Source organism: Papio anubis, chromosome 8, assembly GCF_008728515.1.
Source record: "Papio anubis isolate 15944 chromosome 8, Panubis1.0, whole genome shotgun sequence".
Taxonomy (NCBI): Eukaryota; Metazoa; Chordata; class Mammalia; order Primates; family Cercopithecidae; genus Papio; species Papio anubis.
The window spans coordinates 126,290,927-126,306,955 of record NC_044983.1 but is presented as its reverse complement, the minus strand read 5'-3'; the positions used below and the strand labels follow the sequence as shown (position 1 = coordinate 126,306,955).

The following is a 16,029-nucleotide window of genomic DNA, read 5'->3' as shown; positions in this document are numbered from 1 at the left end:
TTCTTTTCTGCTGATTCTTCATGCCAAGCACTAAGCCACCGACTCCTGGACTTAGTAAATAAATGATTAAATGGGTGAACTATGATCCAAGTTTCAGAAAAAAAAAGAAACATGGACTTGGGTCTTCACCGTGCATTTACCAAATGCATGACTCTGAGTTACCTGATTTACTGAAACTCTTCAATTTTCAGTATCTTCATATGTATAATGGAATGAAAATAGCATCGTATTCCCTCTTATAATTAATGTGAGGTTTCAATTAGACAATGAATAGGAAGCACTTCGTATGCTACATAATGTGTGATCGACAACAATAAGATATTGTTTATAACTCCAGAACAAGTCTCTCCCCAGTGCCTAGACCTTGGCTCCAGTTAATGCCACTTTACCTGCAGTGGAGAGAAAGAGATTAATGAGAAGTCTCTCCATTTGTGAGAGCCTGAAAGGGGCGAGCTCTTCCTGAAGCTGTTCAGAAACACTCTGCTATGTGTAAGCCCAAAAGTGCTGTCTGATTCACAGGGCTGCCCTGCTACCTTTATCTTCACCGCTATAAGCATTTGCATAAAATAAAGATCCTGAATTCCTCACTGTTTTCACCTTGACTTCCACTCGTGGTGCACTGTAGCAATTGATGCCTGTGAAACCATTTGATGACACGAATAGAGTATGTTCTGTGAGATGAGAGGGGAATCCAGACAGGAGCCACTAATGGACTTTGAATCAATCCAGGGTCTCTTTTCATGCAAATGGAAAAACTCAGGGAGAAAAAGATGTGCAGAACGTGAGCACAAAGGCCACCCAGGGCCACAGTCTGGCTCCAGGAGAGAAGCTGGTACTTCTGATCCCCAAAGCCAGAAAAGGATATATTGCGCCCCAGCAGGAGTTGGGAATCGTATTAAAGAGCAAACTTTCCTATTTTATTTCAGAGTGTGTTTTCAGGGAATTTAAATGATGTTTCTCAGGCAGTGAACAAATGTGAAGGAAACAAAAGTGTTGAAAATGGGCTTTTATAAGCAGACTCCAGGCAAATTCCCATGTCTTGCAGAAAATGCTTTACAAAGGGAGGAGCTGGGATGATTGCCAGTAGCACAACTGGCTGGAGGCTGGCAAGCCTGGGTGCTTGAGGATTTTGCCAGTAAAATTTTATTTTCAAAGTGTCCCATGAAAGCATAGATGACTTGAGGATCTAACGAGTGTTGTCACGTAAAGACTCTATTTAATAATTTTGTTTTCTTTTTAGAGACAGAGTCTCACTGTGTTGCCCAGGCTGGAGTCCGGTGGCATGATCATAGCTCACTGCAGCCTTGAACTCCTGGGCTTAAATGATCCTAGAAACTATTTCCCCAATGTTCTCTACCAGGGACATTACTGGTCACTGCAGAAAATGCAACCATGGGCTGGATACAGTCCCTGCCTTCTATATGTTCACAAGTTTGCTCGAAAAATATTTAATTAGAACCTGCTACTCTCAAGCACTGAGGAAGTTGCTGAGGATCCTGAGTGAACAAAGCAGACAGAATCAGTCTTCAAAGCATCTATAGTCTTGTTAGGGGAACCAGACAACTAAACATGTATGATGAGCTTTACAAGAAGGGAAGTCAGAGGATAAAAAAAGTTCTGTGTTGCAGGGCAATGGTACACAGACCTCTCAAAGGAAAGACCATTAAGCAACTTTAAAGCAGAACTCTGAAGAATGATTCGGAGCTGTGAAAAACTGGGGAGAGATTTATGAAGACTCTGAGTTAAGAAAGTGATTGGACAGTAGCTCACACCTGTAATTCCAGCACTTCGGGAGACCGAGGCAGGTGGATCACTTGAGGTCAGGAGTTCGAGACTAACCTGGCCAGCATGGTGAAACCCCGTCTCTACTAAAAATACAAAAAAATTAGCCAGGTGTGGTGGCAGGTACCTGTAATCTCAGCTACTCAGAAGGCTGAGGCAGGATAATTGCTTGAACCCAGAGGCAGAGGTTGTGGTGAACCAAGATCTTGCCACTGCACTCCAGCCTGGGTCAAAGAGTGAGACTCCGTCTCAAAAAAATAAGAAAGAAAGTGATTGGAGATTTTAAGGAAGTAAAAGGCCTTCTTTGTGCTTTTTGCCAAAAATGAGAGGGAAAGGAAGGAGTGACTGGAATCCCAAACAGTGGTCAGTAGGTATTGTAAGGGGTTTGGAATTTCTCCTAAGAACAGCAGGGTTTAAATTCAGCAAGTGGCATAATAGGGACTAAGAGATACGTTAAAACCAAAACTAAGTCAGGCAATCTCTGGGACTGACCTGCCTATGAGAATACAGATTCATATCCTCCAAGAAGACACTGGACATATGATCATATATGATCACCACAGGCTTCCCCGTTTCACATTCATTTACTCCTGGGCCATTGTCCCATCCCAGATTTGTTCACTGATAGAATCTCCCCTTTTAAATTTAGTGTTTGTATTCAATCTACTTTAGTATTCTTGCTGTATATTCTGGCACTAGCCCATCCACACTCTCTTTTCATTGCAAGACAATGTAGTTGTCCTGTCCACTCCCATTCTGACCATTTCCAGGCTCTTTTTCTGGTTGTGTCATTCCTGCCCCTGCCTAGGTAGCTGCGGAAACCCTCCTGCTCTGTGCAACCTAAAGTAAGACATGCTGAAATCATAAGGTCAAGCAAGGGTCTGGATTTGTTTCATAATGATAGCCTAAGGATGACTAATAAATAGGTTTCATTTTCTTGGTTAATTCCATTCAATTAGTGATGCCTGCCAGTGCTGTTTTTGGAGGCTGAGCAAGAGCCAGTGTTTAAGTCAATTAATGATGTCTACATGGACAGAAGTAAGAAAGTTAAGCAGTGCATGCTTGGGTCATTTTTCTTCCCCAGTCCAGAGTAAACATTAATACCTGCCTATGGGAAGTCTACTCAGGTAGATCCAAGGCTCCATCCTTTATAATTCCAGAAACCCAGGAGTCCTCTTGATACCTGTCTTTCCCTCTTTCACAGTCCTAATTCCTACAAGTCTCCCTCCTATGTGCCCATGTTTCTCCATCACCACTGCCATGAATTTGGTCTAAGTTACCTTCATCTCTTGCCTGAATGATTACATTAACCATTTAATTCCTTTTATTCTTCCTTCCTTCTATATTAGCCATTTCATTGAATCTACTCTTTTCTGTATTTCAGTTGAAATTATGTTGAAAAAAATCTAAGTGTGATCATTTCTCTGATCTCCAAGCCAAACACTTCAGTTGCTTCTGGTAACTCTCGAGATAAACACCCAGCAAGGCCCAGCATGTCTGCATCCCCTCACCCCACTCCACTCCACTGCACTTGACTGGACACTAGCCATGATCCTTCTTTTGGTTTCTCAAACATGCTGTGCCCTCTCCAATCAGGCCTTTGCACATACTGCTCTCTTCTGTTAGAATGGTATTCCACAACCATTAGCACACACATAAACACATTTGTACATGCTCACACACACACACCCTTCAATTAACTGCTCATCTAAGTTCATCCTTTCACTTTGGACTCTCAATGAACCATTTGTGTCTCTTTCACATAACTTGTTACAGATGTAGTTGTATAATTATTTCCCTGCTTATTTGATTACTACCTCAACTCTCCCGCCAGACCACGAAGTCATCCTGTCTTGCTTTGTCTGTTCACCAGTGTTCTCTATCTATTGCTGTGCTTGGCACTAGAAACGGTTACAGGAATTATGAGTCATAGCTTTATAGCTACTTTATTTTCTGTTAAATGTTACACTAAGATACATTTTTAATGAAGAGGAAGATTAAAGGAAGAATGTGTAAATTGTGTATCTATACTCACCCATTTTTCTGTAACCAAGAAAACCATATGAACATTTCTGTTGGCAAAAGTCAACATTGTAATTACTAAATCAAAGGTAGATAATTCCAATGTCTCCCATAAGACAGTTTCAAATCTTCCATAAATCTATGCAAATAGAGAGCATGTTAATACATGTCAACATATACTTTAATATAGTTTAATATTTTAAAAACCAGTAATACAATAAAGGTTAATTTTTCAAACGTACAATATTATATATTCTCTCACTTCACAATTATTACTTGTAGAACAGTGAACTGAAAAGGCAAGGATCAGTTACATCAAGTTCATAGTTACAGACCTCCTACAACAAATATATATTGAGGCCCTATATAAACCAGGTGTTATTCTAGGTGCTGGGATTATTGTATTGAACAAAAGAGACAAAAAGCATATAATCATAAAGCTCATATCTAAGTGAAATAGATAGACAATAAACAAGATAAGTTAATGAAATATATAGAAAATGAAATAATGATGAGTCCTAAGAAAGAAAAAATAAACAAAACAGGAAAGGAGCATGATATGGTTTGGCTGTTTTCCCACCCAAATCTCACCTTGAATTGTAATAATCCCCACATGTCAAGGGCAGGGCCAGGTGGAGATAATTGAATCATAGAGGCAGTTTCCCCCATACTGTTCTCCTGTTAGTGAGTAAGTCTCACGAGATCTGATGGTTCTACAAACATGAGTTCCCCTGCACAAGCCTCTCTTGCCTGCCGCCATGGAAGACGAACTTTTGCTCTGCCTTTGTCTTCTGCCATGATTGTGAGGGCTCCCAGCCATGTGGAACTGTGAATCCATTAAATCTCTTCCCTTTATTAATTACCCAGTCTCAGATATGTCTTTATTAGCAGCATGAGAAGAGGCTAATACAGAGCACATGAAATGAGAGGCCAGGAGCATGTGACCACTGAGATACGGGCATAAGGGGAGGTCTCCACAAGAGGGTAACTTTTGCATAATGACCTCAAGAAGCTGGGATGCATTCATTATTGCTTATTCATTCTATTATCTACAATTATTCATAAACTGGGCTGTTTTAATGTCTGAAACTGTCTGTTTTTACTATCCACTTGCTTATAAAGCATCATTTATGAACAAATAGATTTATTCACATATTTTTTGTGGGCCTTAGCGTATGTCCTGGGTGCTCCCAAGGGATTATGTTGCTCACTAAACACCACTTTTCCCACATGTCATAACCCAAAGACATCCAGGAGAATGGTGCAAACTGTTGGTAGATCTACCATTCTGGGGTCTGGAGGACAGTGGCCCTCTTCTCACAGCTCCACTAGATGGTGCCCCAGCAGGGACTCAGTGTGGGGGCTCTGACCCCACATTTCCCTGCTGCACTGCCCTAGCAGAGGTTCTCCATGAATGCCCCGTCCCTGTAGCAAACTTCTGCCTGAGAATCCAGGCATTTCCATACATCTTCTGAAATACAGAAGGCAGAGGTTCCCAAACCCCAATTCTTAACTTCTATGTACTTGCAGACTCAACACCATGTGGAAGCTGCCAAGACTTGGGCCTTGCACCCTCTGAAACCACAGCCTGAGCTCTACATTGGCCCCTTTCAGCCACATCTGGAGCTGCTGGGACACAGGGCACCAAGTCCCTAGGCTACACATAGTATGGGGACCCTGGGCCTGGCCCATGAAACCATTTTCTCCTAGGCCTCTGGGTCTGTGATGGAAAGTGTTGCCATGAAGACCTCTGACATGCCCTGGAGACATTTTCCCCATTGTGTTGGGGATTAACATTCAGCTCCTTGTTACTTATGCATATTTCTGCAGGCAGCTTGAATTTCTCCTCAGAAAATTGGTTTTTCTTTTCTATCACATTATCAGGCTGCAAATTTTCCAAACTTTTATTCTCTGCTTCCCTTATAAAACCGAATGACTTTAACAACACCCAAGTCATCTCTTGAATGCTTTTCTGCTTCAAAATTTCTTCCCCCAGATACCCTAAATCATTTCTCTCAAGTTCAAATTTCCACAAATCTCTAGGGCAGCAGCAAAATGCCGCCAGTCTCTTTGCTAAAACATAACAAGAGTCACCTTCGCTCCAGTTCCCGAAAAGTTCCTCATCTCCATCTGAGACCATCTCAGCCAGGACCTTATTGTCCATGTCATTATCAGCATTTTGGTCAAAGTCATTCAACAAGTCTCTAGGGAGTTCCAAACTTCCTCACATTTCCTATCTTCTTCTGAGCCCTCCAGACTGTTCCAACCTCTGCCTGTTACCCAGTTCCAAAGTTGCTTCCACATTTTGGGGTATCTTTTCAGCAGTGCCCCACTCCCAGTACCGATTTATTATATTTATCTGTTTGCATGCTACTGGTAAAGATACACCTGAGACTGGGTAATTTATACAGGAAAAAAGGTTTAATTGGACTTACAGTTCCACATGGCTGGGGAAGCCTCACGATCATGGCAGAAAGCAAGGAGGAGCACATCACATCTTACATGGATGGCTGCAGGCAAAGAGAGAATGAGAGCCAAGTGAAAGGGTTTTTTCCTGATCAAATCATTAAATCTAGTGAGATTTATTCACTACCATGAGAACAGTAAGGAAGAAATCACCCCTATGATTCAATTATCTCCCACCCGGTCCCTCCCACAACATGTGGGAATTATGCGAGTACAATTTAAGATGAGATTTTCATGGGGTCAGAGCCAAACCATACCACAAGGCATTATTCTGGGCCTTGGATACAAAAAGATGACCTCAAAGAGCTCCGAGTTTACCAACTGGTATATAAGCAGACAGGTGCCATGTGGTGTAATAAATGCTGTGAGACAGATCTGAGCAAAGGAACATGCTATTGGAGGTAGTGACTAATCCCCTTCACCATGGAAATGAGATTTACCCTAAAATTTGAAGGTGAGTAGGAGTCCATGTGCTAACCACAGGAAATGACAATGGAGAAAGGATATTTAAGGACAGAAGAATAGTAGCACACATTGTAGTAACCTGTGCTCAGTTTAACACAATAAATAGCCTACGATCTCCTGCTCAGAGTAGTGGATGTGTGGATAGACAAGTCTATCTCTCATTACAGGATCCTAGAGTGTGTTGGGGGTGGGAGAAGAAAACAAGGGTTAGCCAAGCAGAGCTGCGCTTTTCCATTCAAAGATACAAATCTACTTCCACAGATTTTTTTTTTTTTTTTTTTTTTTTTTTAAGGCAAGGTCTTTCTCTGTTGCCCAGGCTGGAGTGCAGTGGCACAAACACAGCTCACTGCAGTCTCGACCTCCCTGGCTCAAACAATCCTCCTACCTCAGCCTCCCAAGTATCTGGGACTATAGGCACATGCCACCATGCCTGGCTAATTTTTAAATTTTTTGTAGAGATGAGGTCTTGACATGTTGCCCGGGCTAGTCTCAAACTCCTGTGCTCAAGTGTTCTTCCCAGCTCAGCCACCCAAAGTGCTGGGATTTACAGGCCTTAGCAACCACACTCGGCCTGGCTCCACACATTTAACTTCAGATGAATTGCATTTAATAACTACTTCCCTAGGCATTTCTTCACATCAGAAAATCTGATGCAGCATCCACGTGTCTGAAAAGCAGCTGAGTTCCACAAAAGGAAACCCACTATGGGTCTTCTTAGATTGCAGTTGTAAAGTTTCTTAATTTTTCATTTAAAAAATGTTTTTAGTTTGCATAATGTATGGTAGCAACAATTTTTGGCACCATTTGACATATTTTCATTGATTTCTTTTAACTGTACTATTCTGTTTTATTTTTGTTTTATTTTTATTTTAAGGATTCAATTAAGTAATCATTGAGTATCACGTGTATGTTTTGTTTAACTGTAGATGTAATTGTGCACCTCTAATTTCAGTGGTAACTACATTTTCAATTTCTGAAAATGGGGCTTGGAGGGATTTTTTTTTAGGAACGGCTTTCTCTGATAAGGTGAAGGGGAAGCTTCCAACTGGCTCTGAGGTCTGATAGACTAGATACTGGCCCTTCTTTGCTGTATAACCTTGAGAAACTACTTCTCCGAGCCTTCGTTTTCTCATTTGTTAATCTATGATGAGTTATTTCTGCCATGGAGTTATGTGGAATGTCACATGAAATTATGTATGAATCTCTTAACTCAGTCCCTGGCCCACAGTAGTTGCTTCAGAGCCAACTAGATGGTAGCTCTGAAGTAAGACTGCTTATGTTTACATGCCATACTGGGAGCCTGTCAGTCTCTACCTGTAAAATCTCCCTCTAGGATCTTGGCTGTCTTACTCTCTTGTATCTATATATCTCCCATATCTAGAAATGAACTGACATGGCGTATGTTCTCAATAAATATTTGTTAAATGAATAAATAAATATAATATTTGAACCCTCACCCATTTTTCAGGAACCCTCCTTAGAAACTCCTCCCTCATCTTCCTTAATAAACAATGGTTCTTTCCTCCTCTGATGCTTTGTTGCATGCTGTTAGCTCCAATCATAGGAATAGCCCACGTGCTGCCTTAATTTATAATTTTCTGAAGAGCCATGTGGATCAGATAAGAGGTGATTAGAATACATTATGTAGGAAGTGCAGTCGTTAGAGATATTTTGGGAGTCAGGAGAATTTGGTTTCAATTCTTTGCTATTTATGATCTAGGTCCTCATGTTGCTAGGTAATCAGTTTACTATAACCATGTTTTTGTTTTATTTGGGAAATAATCTGTTTTGTGGAACTATAGTAAAGGTTGAGTATAATAATGTGCTTAGTAGTGCTTGCCACAGGATAAGCCAGCATTTCTCAATCCTACCTGAGTATCCCAAAAACCTAAGGAGTTTTTAAAAACCCCACCTGCTTGAGCATTTTTTTCAGAGTCCAATTCAGTACGTCTGGGCGAGGTCAGGGCAGCTGCGCTTTTATGACCCTTCAAAACATTCTGAGGAATGGTCAGAGTACAGAATCCATGGGATAGCCTCATAAATATGTCCATGGACTTGCATTTCAGGGAGGAACGTCTTCTTAACTAGGTCCTGTGAATGAATACCTTTCTTGTGTCTCTCTTCAGTTCCCATGTCTTCCCTACACTTGGATCATTTTATTTGCTGCATCACCACCTTTTTATCTCCTGTGCCATTCTCTTCCTAACATACATTCTTCCATTTTTCTCATTCTGGTTATTAAAACATCACTGTAATACAACACTAGTTGTATGATTTGCAACACTAGTAAGGATGATTTGCAATCAAACACTTTTACAAATTGACCGTGGGGTCCAGGAGTGTGTGTGGGTTGTGTATTACAGCTCTATTGCCTCCCTTACAAGTGCAGATGCAGTGGCATCTTAATTAAACATCCCCAGCCATTGACAGAGCACTAGTGCCCCTCAAAGCTGTGATTAGCACCTACTCCCACCCAGCAGCAATTGAGAGAACAGGGCCACAAGTACCTGGGAAGTTGACAAATAGCACAAATGAACACAAAATGGACATGATGTTGGGGCATTTGCAGAAAACATGCCTCTTAGTCCTGCGATGGGATAGCACTCAAGAGAAGAAAGGGCTTCATCATATGTCATTCAATGGGCACTTCATTAATAAAGCCTTTTGCATGAGAGGCAGAGTTAAGTAGAGGTGAGAGGAGGGAGAAGGATGTGATGCCAGGCCCCTCACATATTTTATTGCATTGAATTCTCACAGCAACCCGTTGAACTAGATGATATTAGTGCTATTAATATTTGCCAAATTAGGGAACTAAGGCACAGAAAGATGAGGTAGTTTGCCTAATGCCACATGAATATCCAATGATAGAGTCGGAATCTAAACTTCTCCATCAGACTCAATCCAAGACTTTTCCCATCTCACCAAGAATCCCAGCAAGGAATAACAAGGGAAAGGACTGCATCCTGCAACTGCTGCTTGATTAACTGTTCAGGCTGTGCAGGTAACTTAATCTCTCCTGGACTCAGTCTGTCTATTATATGAAAATGATTATTTCTGCAAGCTGATTGTCAGGGTTTCAAGAGAAACACATGAAAGAATGAATGGTGACAATGCCTAATACCTATAAATAACTACAAGGAGATTAACTGTTCAGGTTGTGCAAGTAACTTAATCTCTCCTGGACTCAGTCTGTCCATTGTATGAAAATGATTATTTCTGCAAGCTGATTGTCAGGGTTTCGAGAGAAACACATGAAAGAATGAATGGTAACAATGCTTAATACCCATAAATAACTACAAAGATATGAGGAACTGTGGTGATTAGAATGTGCCTGTCTTAAACTCAATTTGACACTATAGTAAACCATAGACTGAGAGAAATTTTAACTCTCTACAGTGATATGCCTCAACTAGATACTTCCACATGACCTATTATGATCATATCAATGATAATTACCCTATTTTCTGTTATTCAACTGAAAGTATTAAACTTCATCTATCACAGTAAACCATGTAACCAAGTAAACCATGTGTCAGAAGCCAGCCTCTTGCCTAGTTTCCACAACACAAGGACTTTTTAGAATTCAATTCACGTTGCTAGTTAACCCATTCCTTTGCTTTTATGTACAGTGGTGATCACAATAGAAAGATATTATTGTCTGGAGTTAGGAACCCACTTTCTGGCTGCGTGCATCTCACTTCCTCTCATCTTTGATAAAGAGCTAGTGCCTTATAAGCCTGGTTTCTTTTGTATGTTCCCTGTTTCTATAAGTGTGGCTCACTCTCCCAGGCAACCAAATTCAAAACTAGCTGTCACGATGGGCACCCCCTCTTTCTTTCCTGCCATCTAGATTGCCAGTTCTATGAATCTTACCTCACCTGGACATTCCAGGAGCTTCCCCACCTAGTCCTTCTGTCTCCAGCCTTGGCTCCTCCCCAGAACACATTCTCCAAATCCCAGTCAAAGTGATCTTTTAAAACATGAATCCACTTATGTCACTCTGCTGCTTAGTACCATTTAGTGGCTTTCAGTTGTAGTTGGAATTAAACGCAAACATCGTATGCTCACCTGCAAGATCTAGCTACACCTCCAACCTCATTGCTATCACCACCCTCCAGCTACACCATTGCTCTTTTCTGCCTCAGGATATTTGTAGTTATTATTTTTAATTCCTGGATGTCTCCTTGCACTACACAGGACTGACTCCTTCCAAATTTTCAGGTCTCAATTTTAAATATCAATTCCTTGGTAAGGCCATTCTTAATCCCTGATATGAATCGCTGTCATCAACCATTGTACTCTCTCATCATGACCTGTTTTTGCATGGCACTCATCACATTTTGTGAATGTGTGTAGGTATCTTTGGGTATGTAATACTTAATGTATCTTCCTTATTAGAATGCAAGCTCCACCATAGTCAGAACCACATCCATTTGGCTCACCACTATATATCCAACATCCAGCAGAGTGCCTGGCAAGTAATAAGTACTCAATAAATATTTGTCATATTCATAGAATGGTATGAAATTATCAATTCCAAAGGAAGTTCATCCAAAAGTCCCATGACTTCTCCACCCTCCCCCCTCCCATCTGAGACTCGCAGGTCAGCCTAACAGGACTGTCCCTCTTCATTTGTTCCAGGAGCGGCTCGTGCTTTCTGTGCTCCCCCGGTTTGTTGTCCTGGAAATGATCAACGACATGACCAATGTGGAAGACGAGCACCTGCAGCACCAGTTCCATCGGATCTACATCCATCGCTATGAGAATGTCAGGTGAGAAACGCAACACCCTTGCCCCGGATCTCGGTGTGATCTATGTGTGTTTGGGTGCTCTCCTCGCACTTCCGTGACTTCTGTCTGCCTGAATGTCAGCACCTTTCCTCATTTGGTTGATTAATTCATTACCTAGTGATTATTCATCAGAGAGTTCTACATTTCCAAATTAAGGCTGGAGAAGAATGTCACAGAATAAAATTATATTCGCTCGTTGACCTACTGCCTAGCTCTCCTATAGTAGGCACGTCTGTCTTTACATTTTGAGTGGGAAAGGCAAACACCTTTTAAACTATGATAAGAAAAATAATCACAGAATGTAATTTGGGGGTTTCAGTTGTGATCACATACATCTCCTCCTTGTATTTATCATAAGTGTGTTTAAAACAATACAAAAGAATGACAGTTTATTTTCCTTTGCAAACATATTTTTAGTCAACCATCTATCTATCCATCCACCCATCCATCCATCCATGTATCTTCCCACTCACTCCCCCATCCATGCATCAGTGCCCTCTACGTGCCCAGCACAACACTGGACACCGTGGTATGTAATGAAAATCAAAGGGTGAACTCCATGGTGAGGCAGACCAGCTTTAAAATCCCAATTCTGCCTATTCCTTATTTGTGATCTTGGGAAATTTATTTACCTGAATCTCAAAATTCTTCTCTGTAAAATGAGCATCTCTTAGCCACTTTGCAGAGTTTTATGTGGATCACGTAAGTGAAGATTAATACAAAATATACAACAGGCAGAGTTAAGCAAGTAGTAGAGCATTCAGTATATTGTAGTTCATTTCAGACATGTTTCCTAGTTGCAGTCAAAAGAATCCAACCATGACTGATTTAAAAGAAATGTATTGGCTGGGCATGGTGGCTCATGCCTGTAATCCCAGCACTTTGGGAGGCCAAGGTGGGCGGATCACGAGGTCAAGAGATTGAGACCATCCTGGCCAACATGGTGAAACCCCATCTCTACTAAAAATACAAAAATTAGCTGAGTGTGGTGGTGCATGCCTATAGTCCCAGCTACTCAGGAGGCTGAGGCAGGAGAATCGCTTGAACCTGGGAGGCAGAGGTTGCAGTGAACTGCGATCATGCCACTGAACTCCAGCCTGGCAACAGAGCAAGACTTCATTTCAAAAAAAAAAAAGGAAATGTATTGAAAGGTTATGTCACGGATTACAGAATAATTAGGGAAGAATGGAGAAGTGCATGGGGGAAATGGGCCAGGGGAAATGGGCCAGAATGAAGCAAGGCCACAGAGTGAAAGGCATAGGCAAAATCAAGCTAGAGCACTAGGCCAGCTGGCAGTTGGCAGTAGCCACTGCCAACTGTCTCTAACCAGTCCATTGCTTGTGCAATCAACCCTGACCCCTGACACGGCATGCCACCACTGCAGTTCCTCCTGCAGCCCCAGAAACTGATAATGCTTTCTTTGCTCTGCCCTGACTTCCTGCTCCTGCTGCTTCTTTGCATCTCAAGTTAAAGCCTGGAGCAGATGGGTCTGATTGGCTGAGCCCAGTCATTTTCTTCAAGTGCCTGGAAAGCAAGTCTCTGGCATTTTCAGCTTATACAGTGGAACTGTATTTCCCACCCACCAAATATCATAAGGTAAAAATTTCCCAAACATAGAGTCAGAGTCCTTACATTAAGCAACTTCAAAAATGACAAACCTATTCTCATAGTTCCTTTCTTCCTAATGTCAGTAGGACAGAGGACAACTTTGCACTTACCAGCATCTGTAGGTATTCCATTCCTGACATTGCAGGAACACACATTTTGAAATTCAGTAGAGAGCATGATTCTAACACAACCCTTCAGGGGCATAGCAGGATAGGTCATTCCCAGGGTCTTGTCCAAGATTTGAGCTATACTGAGTTAGATGCTTGAGTTTGCAAAACAGTCCTTTGTCAAACAGCAATTCCAGTAAGAGATGTGCCCCAGATCTAGGAATCGGTCCCACACATAAGAACTCTGCAATACTAGTTCTAAGACAATAGGCACCTATTAATCATAATAGAGTATGGGGTTTGATTATTAAGCAGGCAACAAATGCCAAGAGATCATAAAAGGAGGAAAATCTGGGGCAAGGAGGTGGTGGAGGGTGGGGAGAGGGAGATAGGTAGAGAAACCTTCCTGGCACAGATGATGATTCTTCTTGGCTTTATTTGAGACGAAGTCAGCCAAGTGAAAAACACAAATACATGAATTCTGAGCAAAAGCGTCAGCAGAAGTGAAGGCAGAGCCATGGTCCATGCAGAGAATCATAGTTGGTGTTCCATGTTCCTTCCCTGGTGGCAAAATGGCTTGACCATAAATGCAGATCCAGAGAAAGCAGAAATTGCATGAATATTTGGGGGAAAAATAAATAAATATTTAATTACATATTGAGCTATAAATATATACGAATCATATAAATACATAAATAAAATATGTGGCATCTGATGAAAGTGCCTGTCACCATGGAGAAAGAAGGAGCGAAAAATACCTTTTAAAAGAAATACAGGGAAAATTCAACAAGCCCGTGCGCCGACACCGACATGCTCAGGTGCCTTAAGTGCAATAAACATGTTCGGCGGCTTGCTTTTTGCAGGAATCCTTTTTCAGTGCTCCCATTACTCCTGAGCAGTTAGTTTCTTCTGCCCCCACCCCTCCAACCCCACCCATTTATTTTAAGTCATCGAACTGAGTTCTTGCGCTGGAGACCCTTTTCCAGAAGTTCATGACACAGTACATTAAAATTTCGTTTTCTGCCCTCTGTGTCTCTGCATTTTCAGAGCCGTTACTAGGGGGAGGAGAACTGAAGCAGAAACCAGCCGCCGGCCCGGTTGCTCCCGGGCTATTCTCAGAGCAGCGTGGCGAGATGCCCGCGGCTCCCGGGGTTTCGGGAAGATGAACTCAGCTCGGGGCGGCGGGGCGTCTCCTGCCCACTGCGAGGCTGCAGGGTGCTAAAATAAGACCGGAGCCTTGAAAGCAGAGGAGGACGGTCCCTAGCCCAAGTCGGAGAACAAAGCCAACTGGCTACTCCACCCCCTTCCCCAACCCCCAAAGCAACCCTGCTGTGGTGTTGGGAGCATTTTTGAAATCATTTCCAAACCCGTCACCCTCTTCATGGTAAACTGCCTGGTGCATTCTTTCTTCTCCCTTGCCTTTTTTTTTTGGGGGGGGGGGTGTTTGTTTGTTTGTTTAATTTTGAAGACTCTTTACTAAAAAAGTGCTGTACACTTCTAAGTCTTGACTTATATTTCATACCACTGTTTACCTTCATCAGGAAAGGGTATGATTAAAGGCGCCACGCTTGGGGGCATTCCTGTGCCCACGTGGGCTGGGGTAGCCACACCCTTGGCGAGACTTGGACTCCATCACCTCACCTCTGTGGGCCTCCGTTTCCCAATCCAAAAGCTGGGCTCTTTTGAATGCTCAAGTTGATTTCAGCTATCAACCTCTGAGACTTCTCCAGGTTCACCTGAGGATCCACCTGGCCACCAGCTTTTTACTGGAAGCCATTCAGGCTCTCCACCCCACCTACCCAATTCTATTTATCTTTCCTGTTTTTTCCCCCAGATACTTAAGACACTTCTTGTATTCATTAGGATAATGCTATCTGCTCTTTCAAATACCCTTCCAATTTCAGTGATTTTTAACGCAATCAAATTTATTCACACAAGTGTTCACTGCTGATATTACTGGTCAGTGGGTGATTCAGGGACAAAGGCTCCTTTGTTTTGCAACTACCATCCCTTGGGCCTCAAAGTTCCCAGAATCTGGTTATTGGAAGGGGAAGCACAGAGTACTCACACCTACTTTTTTTTTTTTTTTTTTTTTTTTTACCACCTTAACCTGAAAATGACATATGTCATTTCTGCTCAGATTCCATTAGGGAGAATCAATTCCAGGTGCCCACCTAGAAACAAAGTGGGCTGGGAACAGTGCCTCTGGCTCAATGGCCTTTCCTAGTGACAGGTGGATTGACTATGCAAACAGAGGCATGGATTTGGTGGGCAGTCATCCTTCTCTGTCATGGTTCTTTTTGCTATTTCCTATCGGCCCTGCCAACTCCATTTCATGTACATTTGCACATTTGCTGACACAGATTTTGTGGGTCTGTCTGGGAGACACCTTTGTCTTTATCTCGCCCTATGCCATGGTAGACATTTTAGTGAACCATTGTCAAGGATCAGAAAAATCCTCATTTTTAGACTCTTGCTGAGTCTGTTCGCTTTCTTGACTGGCTGTTAATTTCCAGCCAGCCCTGTCAACATGTGTGATCGCTACATCTGTCCTGTAGACTAGAGTTTCGCGAACAAGCAAAATGCAACTGAATGGACCTAGAGAACTTTATGGCCTTCTAGATCCATCTGCTTGGCAGTTAAGCACTTCCAGATTTGTAAAAACTTCACAAAGACATTATATACCCTTCATTTATTGAGAATTATGCAATGATTTGCAAGTTATCTTCTTATGTAGTCCTACAGAGTCGCTTTAATGACCTTTACTTTATTATCAAGAAAAATGGAAG

The 16,029-nt window shown here is 42.1% G+C and overlaps 1 protein-coding gene across 3 annotated transcripts in view; it reads left to right on the top strand.

Moving 5' to 3' along the window:
• Positions 1–16,029, top strand: part of ADCY8 (adenylate cyclase 8) — a 265,567-nt gene that overhangs the window by 86,781 nt on the left and 162,757 nt on the right. For all 3 annotated transcript variants that reach the window (XM_021942625.2, XM_009213592.4, XM_021942626.2), the window contains exon 3: positions 11,377–11,507. In XM_021942625.2, the coding sequence (XP_021798317.1) occupies positions 11,377–11,507 (131 nt within the window). The remainder of the gene's footprint in view (positions 1–11,376; positions 11,508–16,029) is intronic.